This window comes from Scyliorhinus torazame, chromosome 21 (assembly GCF_047496885.1).
Source record: "Scyliorhinus torazame isolate Kashiwa2021f chromosome 21, sScyTor2.1, whole genome shotgun sequence".
Taxonomy (NCBI): domain Eukaryota; kingdom Metazoa; phylum Chordata; class Chondrichthyes; order Carcharhiniformes; family Scyliorhinidae; genus Scyliorhinus; species Scyliorhinus torazame.
The window spans coordinates 43,541,641-43,562,969 of NC_092727.1; the positions used below are offsets into that span (position 1 = coordinate 43,541,641).

At 46.6% G+C, this 21,329-nt stretch overlaps 1 protein-coding gene across 1 annotated transcript in view; it reads right to left on the bottom strand.

The window, feature by feature from the left end:
* Nucleotides 1-7,289: 7,289 nt before the first annotated feature.
* The window catches only part of LOC140398259 (V-set and immunoglobulin domain-containing protein 2-like), a 50,440-nt gene continuing 36,400 nt past the window's right edge, over nt 7,290-21,329 (bottom strand). Inside the window, exons 5-7 of the mRNA XM_072486713.1 lie at nt 20,230-20,349; nt 14,183-14,321; nt 7,290-10,192 (exon numbers count right to left, since the gene is read on the bottom strand). Coding sequence (XP_072342814.1) covers nt 10,078-10,192; nt 14,183-14,321; nt 20,230-20,349 — 374 coding nt within the window. The 3' untranslated portion in view covers nt 7,290-10,077. The remainder of the gene's footprint in view (nt 10,193-14,182; nt 14,322-20,229; nt 20,350-21,329) is intronic.

Genomic DNA, 21,329 nt, shown 5'->3' on the forward strand with positions numbered 1-21,329 from the left:
CGTGGTGCCTGTGCTCTGGGGTGCTGTCCTTCATGTCTGCCCTCATTTACCCATGCTGGGTCCTGATTAGTCCTGACTGGGTGCATATTCGCCTCTGCCTTTTCCTGATCTGCCTTCCTATGTAGATTGTTCCCAAGCTCTGGAGAGTCACTTTAAAACCCAAACTTAGTTACGTGTGGCATCTGCGGAGTCATAATTTACACAAGCCTTTTGACCTGCTTCTGTGGTGTGGGAGACTAAAGTAAGGGCCCATTTAGTAGTGTCATCGTTATCTAAGTGTGTGCGGTTCAAATCCCCAAATACTGCTTTAAAATGGATCCAAAGGTGACCTGCAAATGCAGTCGGATGCTCTCCCTTCTTTTGCCTACAAAGGCTCAAACCTTCTACTGGGTCTCCCTTGTTGTTCCCAATCGCATCTAAAATCGCCATTTTCATTTCTTCTAGGCTTCCTCCTCTACATTCTGGGGTTCTGGTAAAGCTGAGCTAATGAACGGGTCAAGGCTCATGACTATAACCTTAACTTCCTCCCTTTCGTCTAGACCGTACATAACCGTTTGCTGTCGTACTCTCTCAAAGAAATTATGTGGGTCTGCAGTGGGTTCAATTGATTCAATTTTGGCACAGGCATCACTCAATTGGGTGATGGTTAGTGGAGTGGTATAAACAAAATCAGTCTCATCCCGATCTGATGACGTGCGCTGTGTGGTGAATGGATTCATGGGGGTGTGTGCTGCCTGTGCAGTCGGTTGTGCGGGTGCTTTCCTTTTCGGGGCCTGGGGGGCTCTATTGTGATTTTTGGTATTCTCCACATATCTATGGGCAGTTTCATTTAGTTCTTGCCAATTGGGGCCATTCTCCTCATCGAAATCTTGTCGAAAGGGTCCTCTGAATCCGTTTTGCACTGACAGCAGTGACTGCAACTTCTCTATTTGTCATCTACATTTCGTGTGATCTACTGTGCTCTGTCTTTGTTCTTGATAGACATCAATTCGGTCGAGATGCTGAGTGGTAGTGAACCGATGCTGTAATAGACTAAAAGTGTGCCAACCTGTAGCTCCTCCCGTACTGCAAGACTGTCCCAGATCGACGGGCTTTATACCTCCACAGAGGGGCGGAGCCAACAGCAGCACCAATAACAACATTCCAACAGTACAACAGCAACAACCAATAACAGAACAGCAATAACAGTAAGTATATACAACAGTGGAGATAATGATAGTACTAGAACAGTAGAACAACAGTGAGCATATATATAACAGCCTTACGTAGCCATACGTGGCTCACCACATTCACCCCGTTAAGAAAAAGGTCCGGCGGGGGTGAAGCGGACTCACAAGTTCAGTCTCACAGGGGGATGAATTGTTCGCTGCGAATGCCTCAGCTCCGGCTGTGGCGTGGACACTGGCGTCAAAACCTTCGGTTTCGGGAGCACATCGTCCACACAACAGGGTCCCGGATAAGGTGACGACGCAGAGGCAGGGCTAAAGGACCACAGTGGCTTGTGCCTCCTTCTCGACAGAGGAGTGACGAATTTCAGAAGCATGGAGGGTACCGGAGAAAAAGGCGGCTGGCCTTCCTGCCTGGTTGAGGGTAGCGGCCAGGGCAAAGTCAGATGCATCGCTCTCCACCTGGAATGGAACCACAACGTGCATTGTGGCCTTGGCAATGTTGGCTCTGATGCGGTTGAAAGCCAAGCGGGCCTCAGCCGTCAGCAGAAAAATGGTGGACTTAATGAGTGGGCGGGCCTTGTCCGTGTAGTTGGGGACCCACTGGGCATAATACGCCAAAAACCCCAGGGATCGTTTCAGGACCTTGGGGCAGTGGGGAAGGGGGAGCTGGAGAAGGGGGCACATGGGGCGGGCCCTAGGACACCATTTTCCACGACATAGTCAAGGATGGCTAGCCGGGTTGTGCGGAAAATGCATTTCTCCTTATTGTAGGTTAAATTAAGGAGTCGGGCGGTGCGGAGGAATTTGTCTAGGTTCGCGTCATGGTCCTGCAGGTCATGGCCGCAGATGGTGACATTATCCAAGTGCGGGAACGTGGCCAGCAGCCCGTACTGGTCCACCATTCGGTCCATTGTTCGTTGGAAGACCGAAACCCCGTTGGTGACGCCAAAGGGGACCCAGAGGAAATGGAAGAGGCGGCCATCTGCTTCGAAGGCAGTGTACTGGCGTTCTTCCGGCCGGATAGGGAGCTGGTGGTACGCGGACTTCAAGTCTACCATAGAGAAGACTCGATACTGCGCAATCCGATTGACCATATCAGATATGCGCGGGAGGGGGTCCGCATCGAGCTGCGTGTACCGGTTGATCGTCTGACTGTAGTCGACTACCGTCCGGTTCTTCTCCCCAGTCCTGACGACCACCACTTGCGCTCTCCAGGGGCTGTTACTAGCCACGATGATCCCTTCCTCCAGGAGACGCTGAACCTCTGACCTGATGAAGGCCCTGTCCTGAGCACTGAACTGTCTGCTCCGGGTGGCGACGGGCTTACAGTCTGGGGTGAGGTTCGCGAAGAGGGAAGGAGGGGCGATCTTCAGGGTCGCGAGGCTGCAGATCGTGAGAGGGGGCAGGGGTCCCCCGAATTTTAGAGTTGGGCTTCTAAGGTTGCACTGGAAATCTAAACCGAGCAGGAGGGGAGCGCAGAGATGAGGAAGGACGTAGAGCTTAAAGTTAGTGTACTCCACGCTTTGTATTGACAGGTTTGCGACGCAATACCCCCGGATCTGCACCGGAGGCGAGGGATATAGTCTGCGAGACGGGGAGGACCCGGAGGGAGCAGCGCCTTACCATATCTGGGTGGACGAAACTATCTGTGCTCCCGGAGTCGAAGAGGCAGGACGCCTCCTGCCCGTTGAGTTTGACGGCCATCATAGAATTTCGCAGATAGTAAGGCCGGAACTGGTCGAGCTGGACCGAGCTGAGGTAATGCGGAGAACTATCTGTGGCAACAGCGTGATCACAACATGGCAGCATCGATGATGTTGGCCAGGATGGCGGCCCCTACGGGTCGCACGTGGCGGGCCGCGTCGACGACAGCGGCCAAGATGGCTGCCCCACGGGTTGCACGCGACGGATGACGCGTCGGAAGGGGGCGGTCCCGGCAGGCACAATGCCACGTTGCGAGGTCTGTGAGCCTCATGCCGGCCCTGACAGGCTTTTGATTTTGGAGCTTTAGAGCAGCTCAGACATACCTTCGCAAAATGACCTTTCTTGCCGCACTCATTACACACAGCGCTGCGTGCTGGGCAGCACTGCCGGGGATGCTGGCCCTGCCCGCAGAAATAACAGCAAGGTCCTCCGGAGCTGGCCGGCAGCTGCGCGGCGCAAGAGTGAGGTACGCCTGGGTCGGGTGATGGCTTCACCTCTGACGTCCCCGAGGATGCCGCGTGGTCGGATGGGAAGGCCTTGAGGCTCTGGAAAGCCACTTCTAATGAGGTAGCCAGTTCATTGTCGCCTCAATGCCGAGAGTCCCTTTTTCGAGGAGGCGCTGCCGGATATAGCTGGACCGGACTCCAGCCACATAAGTGTCCCGAATCATTAGCTCCGAATGCTCCGATGCAGAGACCGCCCGGCAGTTACAACTGCAGGCGAGTACCCTCAATTCACGAAGATATTCTGCGAGTGACTCACCCTGGCGCTGACGCCGCGTGGTCAGGAGGTGTCGAGCGAGGACCTCATTGACCGGCCTCACAAACTGTCCGTTGAGTACATCTACAGCCTCCGTATACGAGGCCGCGTCCCTGATTAACTGGAAGATCCTGTGGCTCACTCGGGTGTTGGGGAGATGCTGTTTGAGTGCCGGGGAGACCACAGCAGTGGAGGAGTCGAGGTAGGCCTCGAAGCAACTGAGCCAATGCTCAAAGACAGCTGACGCTTCAGCGGCCTGCGGGTCCAGTTCGAGACGTTCAGGTTTGAGGGCAACATCCATTATCAAAAAAAACTTTTAGTCTATTAAATTGATAGACATCAGTTCAGTCGAGACGCTGAGTAGTAGTGAACCGATGCTTTAATAGGCTAAAAGTGTGCCAACCTGTAGCTCCTCCCGCACTGCAAGACTGCCCCAGATCGACGGGCTTTATACCTCCTCAGAGGGGCAGAGCCACAGACGGAGCCAACAGCAGCACCAATAACAACATTCCAACTGTACAACAGCAACAACCAATAACAGAACAGCAATAACAGTAAATATATGCACGACAGGTGGTGATAACGATAGTACTAGAACAGTAGAACAATAGTGAACATATATACAACAGTCTTACGTAGCCATACGTGGCTCACCACAGTTCTGTAGTGGAACTATGGAGCGCTCGTAAAGCTGCCTTTAAATCTGCGCATTGTCTTGTTAACTGTGCTACTTGTCTCTTCTCGTACCAAATTTGCGCGCTGTGTGTCTTGGTAGGCTTTATCGTACTGGGTCTGAAAGCTGCTCAGGTGAACTAAGCAAGATTGGTGTGCCTATTTGACTTCTGCCATCTCTTTATCTTTAGCTGCCAACTGTTCCCGGAGTTGCTCATTAATCTTTTCACATTCATTATAGTTTCCCTCATTCTCCTCCTCTTTCTCAACTAGCTGTCTGCAGAGCATCCTCACGACCTCCTCTGTGCCTCGCAATTGTGCCAAACAGGACACTATTGCCATCGGCTTACGAACTTTCGCTGCATTCTTCTGATGTACCTCGGTTAGGTTGTCCCACCAGATTTGGCCTATGCTTCCTGGACCTGACTCATCATTTGAACAAAACTCGGATCAAAAGGGCCATCCTTTCCCCTTCAAATACTTCCTCAACTCTTCTTCCCATATGGGACACTGCTCTGCTCTGTTGGTCGCTGCGACCTCGGGTTCCTGCGGGCTCATTAGGCGTTCCATCGCTTTTGTGGCCATTGCTACTATTATCTCTGTTTTTCCAACCGTTAATCTCTGTTTTCCTCCCGCTAAGTTCTCTTTTGCTTTGCTTCTAACTTCTCTTTTCCTACCATCAATTTGGGACAGGGGGAATAAGGCGGTGATTCGAACAGCGGGTATGGCCTAGGCTATTTTCTGATTCACAATACTCCTGATAGTTTTATGCAAAATCTAACGAGTTTACTTTATATCCCTATTAGTACGCATGCAAGTTAATACACACTTCCGAATCTTGGTGATTTGATCGATACGGGCCTTACACTTGTGGTGTCTTTCACTTTTCCTCAATTGGATTTCTAATGCAAAGTTTTGTGGGTTCTCTCGGAGTGACAAAATCACCTCTAATTCGAGTTCTGTCAGAGTTCGACAATAATGTTGCCAATTGGCACCGGAGACGCCAATAATGTTGCTCTTTTTAATGAGTGGAATACTATCCCACCAATCGGCACCAGTAATGTTGCCAAATTAACTAGATATGGCAGTTATTAATGATATTAATGCTTTTCAGAGTCGCCAGTTGTCAAATGATACCACCACAAGGCTTTACCGGATATCGATCAAAGACCAAACAACCAGTTAGTCAGTTCAAGTTCAAAGATAGTTTATTTACACACAAGGATTACTTTGACATGCAACATAAAACGCTACAAGTTAAACTACACCTAACAACTACAATAACCTATACTTAACATCTGCTCTATGCAGATGAACAAGGCCTTTGTTCGGATCTTGCGTGGCTGGGTAGAAGAAGTGGCTTTGTTTCTGCTGGGCTCATCCGTCTGGTAGCGTTCGTTGGTCTTGAACTTGTCTTCTGGTCATAATGCTACACTTGGTTTTAGACGTAGGCCGGGGCCAAGAGAGACCGACACATGGTTGTGTCTCTTTTTATTCCTCTGGGATTTCGCGCTCTTTAGGACGGTCTTTATCTTTGAACCCAATAATTCGACAGGCTGCGATCACTGCCTTCGATTTTGGCCAATAAAGGGGCGGGTGCCTTGATGGCTGGGCGTGTCCTGAGCGGTCATTGACCTTGGCTGTTTGGGCTTTCTTAGCAAAGGGAGTGGCGCGGGTTCGTCTGCATCTGTATAGGTTACCTGAGTACAGTCCTTTTGTTCTGGGGAAATGGGCCATTAGAATGCAAACTAGAGGGGGTTTCAATCGGGTCTATCTGGGTTGCAAATACACACACAAGCTCTGAGTGTGTCTGAGTCCTGTGTTGGCCATAATTCCCATGGTCCTTTGCAGGTGGCTATCTGAGATGGCTACAGTACCCAACCACTACTCCACATAGAATAAAGCAAATTGGCTGCCCGCTAGTATCTATGGTGAAGAAGTCATCGGGGGGAGGCTTAGAGGATCATTCACTTGGTACTTTTGGGTGAAAATACTTTCAAATACTTTACTCTGGCCTATTCACCACATGCTGAACTCCGCCATGTTTGAGATTATGGGTGTTTCTGGAGCCTCCTCTTTGCATTAGATGCTTGGTTCTACATCAGCATTATTGACTGGACAAGACAGGGCAGCCATGATGTCCTCTTACCAATTGATTATGTGACTGTTTAGCTCTGTCTATAGCCAGTTGCTTTGGAAAATCCCATCAGTGGCTTCCATACGTTCATGCCTTATTCCAAGACATATCTGACACTGCTCCTAGCATGCCCTTCTAAAGAATACATTGATCCAGAGTTTATATCCTGGCTTGATGGTAATTACAGAGTGAAAGATATGCCTAATATCAGGTTACAGGATGACACAATTCTATTACTGGTTACAGGACATTTTCAGCCCAAGAATGGTCAGTTTTGGGCAGCTAGACAGACCCTTAATTTGCTCTACTAAACAATTGAGGACTACCCCACAGCAGAAACAATACTTTACCTTCACAAGAAGTGTACAATAGCCACTTCTATCAATGTCACTGTGGACAGACAGGTCTGAAACAGGTGGAGTATATTATAAGGCTGATGAAAAATGCCTTCATGGAGAATGCAGATCAGGGAATTGTAGCTATAATTTTGTATCCCTATCTTCAATTTAAACTCCATATAGGATTTCTGCATTGCAAGATAGCAATCACCCTGAATATGCAAGAATTCATGCAGTAGAATTTGCACATCATAATTTCAAGGACTGAATGTGTTTTGCTGAGTTCAGTCCATTCATTGGCCTGGACTGCTCCCATTCTGTGTCATAACATAACTAAAATGGATTAAAGTTGTGAATTCACTGTGGCCAAACAGCGGCAACTCCAAGGAAATTCCTGGCCTTTAGCAAGTTCATGGTCTACTGAAAATGCTCCCCCACCCAACCCAGCACACGGCATGTCCAAAGACCTTTTATATTACAATGTTTAAATGGAATGGCAATAACACTGCATAAAAACAAAAAACAGTTTATTACAACACAAGAAAATGAAATTATCCCTCAGAGCACACATACAACTTCAGGTCAGCGCATACAATATACTTGAAACAACGTCAATAATACGTTTAATGAGTTCAGTTTCAAATCCTACACTCAGTATGGTGAAGCATGCATATTTATCAAATGGAAATAATAATTGATTCGAAAGATAACAAAGGCATTTGGTTCATGCACCGTACTTGCTAAATTAATCCAGGCGCACTATCAGAGAAAACGCTAAAGCTGCCAACAATACTAAACTACTATTTAATGAAAGGTTGTGGACCTGAAATGTTGGCCAGGATATGCTGTTGGAGCGCAGTAGAGAGGAGTAATGAATGGGAAGCCCGGACAAATAGGTAAAACATGGATCTCATGCAACCCAGAAGTAAATTTGGTCATGAAGACTTTTCCACCAGGGCTCAATGCCACTAACATGAATCATGGTAAAAATGTTTCAGCAGTGACAATATTGCTTAGGAGCTGCACACATCTTTCAAAACAAAACCAAGTTATACCAGCTGTTACAAGAACAGTATCTGAAGATGATAAAGAGTCTCTATCCTCCAAACTTAGGTTTCCTTCATTGATACTTCTCCAAATACCTCCTTTGGTGAGACTGGGTGGGGTTGAGGTTTTTGTTTCCATTAAAATAGGTAAATTGGAAACAAAGGTGTGTAGCCTTGCATTGACTGGTGATTCAATTACTAACATTATTCAAATCCCATTATCATCCATGTTGTTGTGACAAGCAAAAGTCAGGTAGGTTCAATCAGAACCAGCCATTCTTCAGAATATTGTAAGGGTCCTTCCTGTTTATTCGCCTCATTTCCCCTTTTATTTTGCCATTCTTGTTTTGATCCAGGGACGATTAATGGACATATCTCTTTAAGGCAAGCAGCCTGTATCTTTAGTTCAAGCAGAATAATCCAGAAGTTACAGGAGAGGTCACTTTGCTGGCCTGTGCTGAATTGAACAGGAGACCACAGACTTGCCGGCACCAGTGAGAGTGATGGGTTAGGACTCGGTTTGATTGATTCGCTGGTGGCTAATGAATTGGCCCAAAAGGCAGTACTCTGTCTGGTAGCAGGTGGTGATTGGACCCTGTCCCAATGGGATGCTGTTTAGAGTCCTAAGGAGTTTCAGTTTTGATTCTAGCAGTGCAGAGGGAGAACCGACTATCGCTCTCTCCAGAAAACCTTTTGTGAGTGCTATATTCCTCCAGAAATTCTGAGTGCTATCTCTATCCAGAAAGCTGTGAGTGCCATCTCTCTTCAGAAAGCCTGAGTGCCATCTCTCTTCAGAAAGCCTGTGAGTACTGTATTTCTAAACTACAAAGAAACTGAATGAATGAATCTACAGAGACCATTGCAGGCTGCAAACAAAAACTTTAACCTGCAAATTTGCTGTGAAGGTGTGCTAAAAACCATCATTTGAAACAAAGACTCTTTTCCCTTTCACTTATTATTTTTACCCCTTTCCAACCCTGTGTGTCCGTCTGTCTTGGGTGTGTGTAGCGGGTGGGGGATAAGTTAAAGTGGGGAGTTAGCAATTAGTTAATAGTTAATCAGTTGTATTTGCTGCACAATTCATTGTAATTCTTATTATAAATAAACAGTAATTGTGTTTAATCTTACAAACCTGGCGAGTGTAATTATTGTGCAGCTAAGGGCCAAAGACTTTTGGTTTTTTTCAAAGCATTATTGGTTAATTCACTTGTGTCGTGACTCCGGGTCAAGTGGGCTGCAATTGACTGCGCAGTATCCCAGGGTGTCGTAACAATATCCTCATTATCAGTTGACAACAGCATTATCAGAGGCCTGGAGGCAGGTCACCTTCCTACTTTATCAGAGATGGACAGCCAGTTAAGGCCAAAAGGTGAGAAAGGAAGGAAGAAAAATTTGGATCTTGCAAATAACATGCTTTAATCATGACAATGGGCTGGATTCTCCAGTCTCTCTGCACCGTGTTTCTTTGCGGCACACTGTTCTGTGGTACAGCAATTCACTGCTCCCGCCACTTGTCAATGGGATTTCTCATTGAAGTCACCACACACCGCCGAGAAACTCAAGGGTGGCGATGCGCTACCAGCAGGAACAGTGAATCCCAACAGCTGGAGAATTCCAGACAATATTTTTGATCTGGATAGTAGATCTCTCTATATAGTCCTCACTACTAACTAAAGCAGAGTGGATAGCACTTTTGTTTGCATTTAAATGAGGTCTACTTAAATTCTAGATTGCTCCCCTCAGCCCAGAGCATGTCCAAAGTCCCTTTTTATTCCAGCATTTAAATGGAATGATGATAAAGCTGCATAGAAACAAAAACAAGTTATTAAGACACAAGAAAAGATTGACTATCACCGATTTTGCCTCACGCTATCAAAGTCTATTCCTGCAAATTGCCCAGATTTGCAAACAAACTGAGAACTGAATTGAAGATGCCCATCCACTGAAGAGAATTCAGTTACTAAGGCTATCCAATTAACATTTCTGTTTCAAAATAGTGAGCCTATTAATAGTCTGTTTTTAATTGCATTCCTCTCCCAGTTTCATGGATCTACAACTGAAGTAACTGATCATCCGTCGGATTCACAGCCAGTAAAACTCAGCTTGGTAATAATGGTAACAACGTGCAGAAAATTGCTTTGGTAGTACACAGCCAAACAAATATAAAGTACAAGAAGAATTTTTTTTTACAAAACTTCAACCTCTTTGGTCCAGAATTTTGTGCAGTGCAATGCTTGAGATCTGAGTGGGATTCAGACAACAATATTATATTTTGAATTCATGCTGTTTGTGTTGGTTTCGTGACTGTGTACAGATGATGTCAGAAGATGAGAGTTCGCTTCTTTACCAGGAGCCACTGCATCCTCTCTGAAAACAATATATTAAACCATTAAAAAGGTGTCCATACCACATAGTTAAATACCAGTATTTAATGTTGCAACATTGTACTTTATTGTATTGTATTGGACTCGGTGTCGGTCATAAAATGGACGTTGAGGGGTTTACAAAAGAAAAATTCAAGTGTTTCTTGACATCAATTAACCTCAGGAATAAAGTTCAGCTTTCATCATCATTCCCACACGTTCATTATTTCAGGTAACATATTTATTAAAATCTCGGTGTAGATGAAAACATTTTGGAAACAGATGGGTTAACTAGGAGCAGACAACTTGGCTTCAGAATGTGAATCATAAACCAGAGGAAGGTTAAGATTAAAGGTTTCAATAGAATTAGTGGATAGAAGAAAGTTCTGCTATCCTGAGGAACTAACTGCCAGCAAAAAGTAACTAAGGCTGCGATTATTATTTTTTCCTTATTCTTTCATGGGATGTGGGCGTCACTGGCAAAGCCGCCATTTGTTGCCCATCCCTAATTGCCCTTGAACTGACTGGTTTGTTGGGCCATTTTAAAGGGCAGTTAAGAGTCAACCACTTTGCTGTGGGCCTGGAGTCACATGTAGGCCAGACCATGAAAGGACGGCAAATTTCCTTCCTGAAAGGGCGTTAGTGAACCAGATGTGTTTTTAGAACAATCAATAGTTTCATGGCCATGTTACTGAAACTGGCTTTATACTTCAGATTTTATTGACTGAATTTAAATTCCATCACCTGCCATAACGGGATTCAAACCCATGTTCCCAGGGGATTGGCCTAGCTCAGTGACTTTGCCACCATCTTCCCCTAATTAGAATCTTCATAATAATTAGAATCTTAGAATGATATAGCGCAGGTGGCCATTTGGCCCATCACAGCTATGCCCCATCTTTGAAAGAACTATCCAATCTCAATGAGGTGATGGTGTAGTGGTATTGTCACTGGACAAGTGACGCAGAGCAATAATCTAGGGACCTGCGTTCTAATCCCCCACAGCAGGTGATTGTGTCATTTGATTTTTTTAAAAATTAAATCCAGGAATTATAAAGTCGAATGATGACCATGAAATCATTTGGTAAAAACCCATCTACTCACTAATGTCCTTCAGGGGAAGGAAATCTGCCATCCTCACCTGGTCTGGCCTACATGTGACTCCAGACCAATAGAAATGAGGTTGACTTTTAACTGCTTTCTGAAATGGCCTATCAAGCCACTCAGCTGAAGGGCAGTTTGGAGATGAGCAACAAATGCTGGCCCAGCCAGTGATGCCCACACCCCATGAATGAAGTTTTTGAAGAAAACTGGTTCCATTCCTCCATGGCCTGTAAATGTTCTCCCTTCACATTCATATCCAATTCCCTGGTACCGCTGAATCTGCTTTTATCACGTGTTCTGGCATTTTATTCCAAATCACTGCATAAAAGCAGCTCAATTCGCCTCAGTTTTTTCATCTATTATCTTACAACTGCATACTCTGAGCTCCAGTCCATAGACAGTTGCTCTTCATTTACTCCATTCAAGATATTTTAACACATCTATCAAATGTCCTCTTAACCTTCTCTTCTGTTACCAGTTCTAACTTCTTCAGTCCCTCCATGCAGCTGAAGTCCCTCTTCCTTTGAATCATTCTAGTGAACATCTCCATAGAACCAGAGAACCATAGAATTGCTATAGTGCAGAAGGAGGTCATTCGGCCCATTGAGTCTGCGCCGACCATCTGAAAGTGTGCCGTATCTAGGCCCACTCCCCCGACCTATCCATGTAACCTTGTAACCCCAACTAACCTGCACATCTTTGGACTGTGGGAGGAAACCGGAACACCTGGACGAAACCCACACAGATACAGGGTGAAAGTGCATCTACACATAGACAATCACTCAAGGCTGGAATTGAACCCAGGTCCCTGGTACTGTCAGGCAGCAGTGCTAATCACTGTCCCTCTATACTAGATATTCTCCTCCCCTTCCCTAAAGTCTCAAGATCTTTTCAAAAATATAGCGCCCATATTTGAATTCAACAGTCCAGCTGAGATCTAACCGGTATTTTCAAAGGTTTAATCTTGCTTTTGTACTCCAGACCTCTATTTATGGAGCCATGGATTGTATGGCTGCAAAATCTCTGGTTTTGAGACTAAGTACGGCGTGAATCCCGCTGGGACTAGGCGCAACGAGAAGATGGGATTCCCTCACTTTTAGCATGCTGAAATATGCATAGCGGCTAACATGCCGGCCAACCTGCAGCCGGCTTAGCATCCAGAGACAGGCCCCCTCCCCCTCCACAATGGAAATGGTGACCCCCGTTGACAAGGAGAGCACCCCCGACCCCTCATCAAAGAGGGGTACCCTCCCCCTCACCACAGAAATAACGGGTCACCCTCCCCACACCATACACGCATGAGGGTGACCTGACCCCGACTCCTCCCCACCCCCAACCACCCCCTCAGCTGCCCCCTTAGCATTGCCTCTTGGCATTGCCAACAGTACACTGCCCTTTGTCACCTTGACAGTGACAGCCTGGCCAGGTGAGTTGGATCCCGAGGGGTCCCACTCTGTGCAGAAAGCCTGTTTGGCTAGCAGAGCAGCACTGGAGATTTGTGACGGGTCTGCCACCCAGCGCAGATCCTGTTTTGGGGCCAATGTGCTCCCGATCTTACCCGTGGGGAGCAGAGAATCCTGGTCCATGTGTTTTATTTTTTATTAACATCCTCATCAGCTTTTCCTGCCACTTTCAAAGATTTATGTACACACCCGCAGGTCTCTGTGTTCCTGTACCCCACTTAAAATTGTGTAATTTAGGTCATATTGCCTCTCCTCAATTTTCCTAACAAAATGAACCACATCATAGTTCTCTGAATTAAAATTGATCTGCCATTTCACCACCTATTTATCTCCAACTCTTAAAGTCTTTTATCATCCTCCTTACTTTTAGCCTTACATTTAGAAAATCATAATACTCCCAGGCAGATTCCCCATGGATTTGCGAAAAGAAAATTACTTTCCCCAAGTGCTGGGAGAACTAAAGGCTGACAAATCCCCTGAACATGATAACCTTTGGTGGGAAGAATAGAAAAACAGAAAATTATTTAAATGAAAAGAAAATGCTGAGGGATTTGGGTGTCCTTGTACATGAAACACCAAAAGTCAGCATGCAGGTATACTTGCAGGTATAGCAAGTAATTAAGAAAGCAAGTGGTACACTGGCCTTTACTGCAAGAGGGATGGAGCATAAAAGTAGGTAAGACGTGCTGCAACTTTGTGGGCATTGGTGAGGCAGCACCGAGAGAAGTATGTATAGTTTTGGTCGCCTGACTTAAGGAGGCACTTAGTTCCATTGGATCCAATTCAGAGAATGTTCACTAGGCTGCTTCCTGGGATAACAAGGTTGTCTTATGAGGAAAAGTTGTGCAGTTCGGGCCTATACTCATTGCAGTTCAGAAGAATGAGAGGTGATTACATTGAAACGTAAGATCTGAGGGGGGCTTGACAGCTTGCTGAAAGGATGCTTCCCTCATCAGGGAATCTACAGCTAGGGACCACAGTTTTAAAATAAGGGATCTCCCATTTAAGGCGGAGGTAGGAAACAATTTCTTCACTCATAGGGTCTTTGGAATTATGTTCTTTAATTTTTTTCTCTTTCTGTATCTAATTTGATTCTGATTCAACCTGTTTCCTTCTCTGCCACTCACTCTGTTTCTTTATCCTTAAAACTCCCCGGTTAAGGCAACAGACTGCTCATCACTTCATTCTCCAAGACTTTGCCTTTGTTATCAGCTCACATTTCTGACAGTCGACGGTGGAAAGTAAAATTGAGCTGAAGGTGAGGGAAAATAAAATTGAGCTGAAGATGAGGGAAAATATCCACCTCGTGGAGCATGCTGCGATTGCTGGCTCCAGCAACTTATGGCCCAATGCATGGAGTCCCAAAAGTGACCTGATTTTCTATTCCCTAGCCCAGGAGTATTGAGGCTGACTATAAATATCCAAACCTCAATTCATGTCCAACAACAGGAACTTTGGGGTTCTTCCTTTTCTGGCGAAGTAAGTGGTATGTAACAACGGCAATCAGAAGCAGACCCACGAGGGTACCAATCACTGCTCCAACAATTGCTCCAGCCTCATTTTTCACTGTAAAAGAGGAAGAAAGATCAAAATTCATTAATACTCACAGGAACAAATCATACAATTCAGTAAAACACTGTATCTAGCTCCGATCCAAATCAGGCTGATAAGATGGATGTCATATCTTTCTTGCAGATGTAAAAGCAATTCATTTTCAATAGTCACAATCAAGTCGATCAGAGCTACTTCCAGGTCAGGCAGACCATTCAGTCCATATTAAATACACCAGCTCAGAACAACTCTACTCTTCAGTCTTGCACCTCAATATTTCTTCAATTGTTCCACCTCTTTACTTTCACGGTTTATCCATTCCAAACATTGATCACTCTCTGCACAGCAAAGAATCACTTGGTATCCATCCGAAAATTTGGTTTTACCTGTTTGAACCAGTGTCACATCATCCTACTCCTGCTGTTTAATTGAAAATAATAACGTAGGTTAACTTTTTCTGCACTATTGATGAGCAATGCATATCTACCAAATGGCTTCCCTCTAACGAGCAAACAGGATCAGTATTTTAGCCTTTAATGTTGAAAAATAAAGTCATGGAGTCATAGATGTTTACAGCATGGAAAAGGGCCCTTCGGCCCAGCTTGTCCATGCCGCCCAGTTTCTATCACTAAGCTAGTCCCACTTGCCCGCATTTGGCCCATATCCCTCTATGCCCACTGATATACCTTCAATTCACCAAGAGGCAGAGAGAGTGAGTGAACATTAGGCTTTATTCGTCATGAACTTGCCTAGCCAGAGTCGGTTGTACAGATGAATGCCGCCCACAGGCGGCCGGTCTATATATGGCCCCGGTGAGGGCGGAGCCAGAGACGGAGCCCATCGGGGTTACAGTACAGTACCTGGAAGCAGCTCGTATCGCCACTTCCAGGTCATAGGTCATAGGTTACAGTATCATGCATGCATTAGGTGAATATATTCACCACACCCACCCTGCCCATGTAACTGCCTAACTTTTTGAAAGGAAAAAATAGTACCCATCTCTACCACTGCCTCTGGCAGCCCGTTCCAGATGCTCACCACCCTCTGTGTGAAAGATTTTCCCCTCTGGTCTCTTTTGTATCTCTCCCCTCTCACCTTAAACCTATGTCCTCTAGTTCTAGACTCCTCCAACTTTGGTAAAAGATGTTGACCAACTACCTTATCTATGCTCCTCATTATGGGGCAGCACAGTGGTTAGCACTGCTGCCTACGACGTCAAGGTCCCAGATTCAATCCCGGCCCTGGGTCACTGTCTGTGTGGAGTTTGCACATTCTCCCCGTGTTTCTGTGGGTGTCACCCCCACAAACCAAAGATGTGCAGTGGATTGGCCACGCCTAATTGCCCCTTAATTGGAAAAAATAATTGGGTACTCTAAATTTATTTTTTAAGTGTTGGAAAATGTCTTGCAGGCACATCAAAGGTGCTACCAAAATGGTTAAAAACAGAAACATTAGCAATGGTCAAATAGTCTGGTCAAGGAAGTGGCATTTAACGAGGATCCCAGACTTTTTATGGAAAATTGATATTAAACTAATTTAGAATTGTGGTTGAGAATGCCTGACCATTTTAATATTAATGCACCTGTATCTCCTTGCTATATCACAAAAAGAGAAAACTTTATATTGTCAAAGATGAAAAGTTGTTTGGAAGAGTGTAATGAAAGCAAAGCTTCATTACAAGTGAAGGAAACAATAGCTGAAAATCACAATCAATTTTATGATCCATCATTTTCCATGTTGCTTAAATAAAGAAAAAAACATCTTCAGCTATTTAGGATTCCTCACGACCACCAGATGTCTCAAAGCACATTTCAGCCAATGAAATCCCATAGTTTAGAGGACAACTTTGGCTGTTGCTCTGATACTTGGATTGAAGTATATGCAGAGTTTTTTAAATTCTTTCATAAGATATGGGCATCACTGGCAGGGCCAGCATTTGTTGTCCATCCCTCTTTGGGGTGGCACGGTGGCACAGTGGTTAGCACTGCTGCCTCACAGCACCAGGGACAAGGGTTAAATTCCGGTCTTGGCTGACTGCGTGGAGTTTGCAGGTTTTCCACGTATTGCATGGGTTTCCACCAGGTGCTCCGGTTTCCTCCCACAGTCCAAAGATTTACAGGGTAGGTGGATTGGCCATGCTAAATTGCCCCTTAATATCCAGGGATGTACAGGTAAGGTTACAGGGATAGCGCGAGGAGTGGGCCAAAGGCGGGTGCTTTTTCAGAGGATTCGTGGAGACTCGATGGGCCGAATGGCCTCCTTCTGCACTGTAAGAATTATATGATTATTTTCCCTTGAAACTCAATGACTTGCCAGTTCATTTCAGAGGGCAGTTAAGAGTCAGCCACATTATTGTGGGACTGGAGGCACATGTCAGCCAGACCAGGTAAGCATGGTAAATTTCCTTTCCTAAAACTCTTAGGAATATAGAAAGTCAGCGAGATCTGGGCATACAGGTCCACAGATCTTTGAAAGTGGCAACAGAAGTGGGCAAAGTAGTCAAGAAAGCAGACGGAATGTTTGCCTTCATTGGACAGGGCATCGTGAATAAAATCTGGCAAGTCATGCTACAGTTGTATAGAACCTTGGTGAGGCCACACTTGGAATATTGTGCACAATTCTGGTGGCCACTCGACCAGAAGGGTGTGGAGGCTTTGGAGAGGGAGCAGAGGATGTGCACCAGGATGTTGCCTGGTCTGGAGGGTGTTAGCTACGGAGGGGCTGAATAGATTCGGACTGTTTTCATGAGAACGACAGAGGTTGAGGGGTGACCTGATTGGGGTCTACAAGACTATGAGGGTCATGGATAGAGTGGATGGGCAGATACTCTTTCCCAGGGTGGCGAGATCAGTCACCAGGGGGCATAGGTTTAAGGGACGTGGGGCAAAGTTTAGAGGAGTTGTGCGAGGCAGGTTTTTTTTTTTTTTTTACACAGAGGGTGGTAAGTGCCTGGAACGCGTTGCCAGGGAAGGTTGTGCAAGCAGTTACATTAACGGCTTTCAAAATACATCTCAACAAATACATGGATAGGATGGGTAGAGAGAGATATGGCACTAGGAAGTGCTGAAGGCTATGGCAAAGGGTGATATCATGACCGGTACAGGTTTGGAGGGCCGAAGAGCCTGTTTCGCTGCTGTATTGTTTTTTTCTTTTTTGTTCTTAAAGGGCATTAGTGAACTACATGGGTTTTGACGACAATGGTAATAGGCATGGTCACCATTACTGAGCTAGCTTTGTATTTCAGATTTATTCATTGAATTTAAATACCGCCAGCTGTAGTAAGATCTCCTCTCCCGTTGGCGTTAACCCCTTGCTCCGATAGTGGCCATGCTTTGCATGTGAACTCAGAACTCAGGAAACACTAGCTGACTCTCCCTTTGTAAAATCAGAGTGCTGAAGCCAATTGGTAGTGCCCTCCCTTCCTCCGGATTGCAACGCGATAACGCATCAGCTCAGTGGGGATTGGAAAATGAACCTGGAATCTCACTACAAAAGTGAAATAGTGGGGATACTGGAAATCAGAAATAAAAGCAGGAACTACTGGACCCCATAATTTAGGCAGCCGGAGGGAGAGTGAACATTTCAGGCCGATGACTTTCAGTGGGACTCTTCTGGGGACTAAGTCCCCACACCGGTGGGAAAAGCGGCGCCAACCACTCTGGCATCAACAGCGCCCGAAAGTGCGGAATTTTCCGCACATTCGGGGGTTAGGTGAACGGCGGAGTGGTTGGCGCCCCTCCAGCTGGCGCCGAAGGGCGAGCGAACAACGGCGCGAGTTCGCACATGTGCCGAAGGGCCGGCGTGATCTTAGACCATAAGACCATAAGATATATGCGCAGACTGGCCAGCGTATTTTGGCACATGCAAGGGGGGTTCTCTTCTCCAAGCCGCCCATGGCTAAGCCCTACAGGGGACAGCGCGGAAGGAAGAAATGCCCCCACGGAATAGGCCCGCCCGGGGTCAGATCCCCCGCGCCTCCACCCCCCGAGGACCGCCACCGCCGACATACCTGCCAGGTCCCACCGTGTTGGACCATGCGTAACCCACGCCGGTGGGACTGGCCAAAAACGGATGGCCGCTCAGCCCCTCGGGGCTGCCCCCGCTCGGAAAACAGCGCCGGAGAATCTGGCAGCCGGCGGCGGGATTCACGCCTGGGGATTCTCTGACCCGGCAGGGGTTCGGAGAATCCCGCACCTTGCGTCAGCATTGACCAAAAGTCTCACTCATTCCAATACCATGCGGTGTCCGTCATAGAATCCCTACAGTGCAGAAGAAGGCTATTCAGCCCATTGAATCTGCATCCGACCTTCTGAAAGAGCACCCTCCCTAGGGTCAGACCCCCACCCTATTCCCATAATCCAGTTACTCCACCTGACCTTTTGGACATTAAGGGACAATTTAGGATGGCCAATCCATCCAACCTGCACATCTTTGGACTGTGGGAGGAAACCGGAGCACCCAGAGGAAACCCACACAGACACGGGGAGAAAGTGCAAACTCCACACAGACAGTAACCTGGGGCCGGTATTTAACCCTGGTCCCTGGCGCTGTGAGGCAGTAGTGCTAAACACAGGGCAGTGCGGTGACATAGTGGTTAGCATTACTGCTTCACAGCGCCGAGGTCGCAGGTTCGATCCCGGCTCTGGGTCACTGTCCGTGTGGAGTGGGTTTCGCCCCCACAGCCCAAAGTTGTGCAGCGTAGGTAGATTGGCAATGCCAAATTGCCCCTTAATTGGAAAAAATGAATTGGGTACTCTAAATTTCTTTTTTAAAGTAGTGCTAAACTCTGTGCCACCATGACCCCCAGGTGGACCACCATCATTCAACAGCAGCATCAAAATGGCTGAAACTGTGAGAATTCCTCCAAGGGTAAGAAGATTATTCTTTGTAAAACATTCCCTCTAATAACAGTGAACTCACAAGGAACTCACATGAATTCTGGGTTTACCAAACTAACGGAAATTACAATATTGAAGATCTCCAAGGTCAGACTCAGTGCCAATGTTATGTCATGCAGATCCCCCTTTAGATTTTGCCAACAGAATATCTTTAGCTAGTCTCATGAAGCATTCCCTACTGGTCGAACATGACATTTATATTTCTCCCACTGCCACATTCTGAGTGAGGTTGGCCATTAAGTCATCAATTACAGGCAATGTTGCTCACTGTTCGCTGTCATCCACTAGTGATTAGATTTGGACAGCATGGACTAAGTGCACATAATTAGCCATTAAAAAGTGGACTGCCTTTCACTTTTATTACACTGAACTAAATTAGATTCAAGTCCCAGAAGTGAAATCACGTTTTTTAATTCTTTGTTCAAAATCTGATACAACTTAACACGCTTATGCTTCACAGTGGCATGACGTTAGGTGTTGGACTCTAGTCAACTGCAGGTGCACTAGAATCTAATCCAATAGGTACCCTGTAATCCTTTGGTTGTAACCATGCAGACATTCTCAAATGGTGTTGCGATCGAACTGAACTAATAATAGGGATAAGAATGCCTCAAGTTCATTGGCTGTTGTGACATCATTAAACCAGTTTCGGCAGAGTTCCTCTTTTAGTGAAAATCGTGCAAAAAATAATTTTTGAACACAAGACCATGTTTACAAATTTGCTATATCTGGTGAATTGATGAATTGATACCATATTATCATGTCTGCGCTTTAATTGTCAAAGTTCTTTTTCCCTCAATTTGCTAATTCCCTGCTGATTCCCACCCACACCATTCACAAGATGCCACAGGGCTGTGAAGTCTTGTTTCTCAAAAAAGAGCAAAAATAAAATGACGGTTATATTGAAAACTGAAAGATAGCTCAGTGCCATCTGTTTGCAGTGCCATTTGCTCCAAACTATATTTAGGGCTATTTTTTCTGAAAGTACTACAAGGCTGAACTCCACAGAAGAAATCTATCCTTGCCTGTGACTGTGAGAACCAGCTGACACGACCGTTCCCCAAGGACGTTGGATGCCACACATATGTACGTTCCTGAATGCTCCATCGTCAGGTTCCTCAGAAATAGAGAGCCTTTGTTGGAATCTACAATAATGGAAGAGAAGAAAAGAAATGTCTGAAGTAAAACTCAAGATGCTTACAATTAAGGAGGAATCAGATGAAGGAATAAAGGATCACTGCAGTCGCAAACCACTAAGCCACAATCAAGTGGGCTCGGCGGCAGCAGGACTAAACTGCTAGACTCCTACTCAGAGCATTAATTAGTTTCAGACCGACACTGTTGGAGTCTGACTGACAATTTACTTTGCTGGCATTTGAGCTTTGATGAGAGAAGAGCCATATGAAACATATGAAAGTTAAGAATACAATGTTAGCATCGTTATGGGTTATTCGATTCAATACAAAATGACAGATTTCCACGTAATATGGTGGCTAGCACAGAAATGCTGGGCGGGATTCTCCCCTAACCAGCGGGGCGGGGGGTCCCGGCGCCGAGGAGTGGAGTGAACCACTCCGGCGTTGGGCCGCCCCAAAGGTACGGAATCCTCCACACCTTTAGGGGCTAGGCCGGCCTCGGAGTGGTTTGCGCCGCGCCAGCCGGCGGGGAAGGGGCTTGGTGCCATGTCAACCGGCGCCGAAGGGCCTCCGCCGGCCGGCGCGAGTTGGCGGAAGCGCCAGCGTGTGCTGCCGTCATCCCAGCGCATGCGCAGGGGGGGATTTTCTCCGCGTCGGCCATGGCGGAGGACCACAGCAGCCAACACGGAGGAATAGAGTGCCCCCACGGCACAGGCCCGCCCATGGATCGATGGGTCCCGATCACGGGCCAGGCCACCGTGGGGGGCATCTCCCAGGGCCAGATCCCTCCATGTGTCCCCCGAGGCCCCGGAGGCCCCCCGCCCCACCAGGTCCCGCCAGTAAGGACCTACTCTAATTTATGCCGGCGGGATCGGCCGAAAATGGGCGGCCACTCAGACCATCGCAGGCCGGAGAATCCCCAGGGGGGGGCCAGCTGCCAGCAGCCGCCGACCGGCGCAGCGCGGCGCAATTCCCGCCCCCGCCAAATC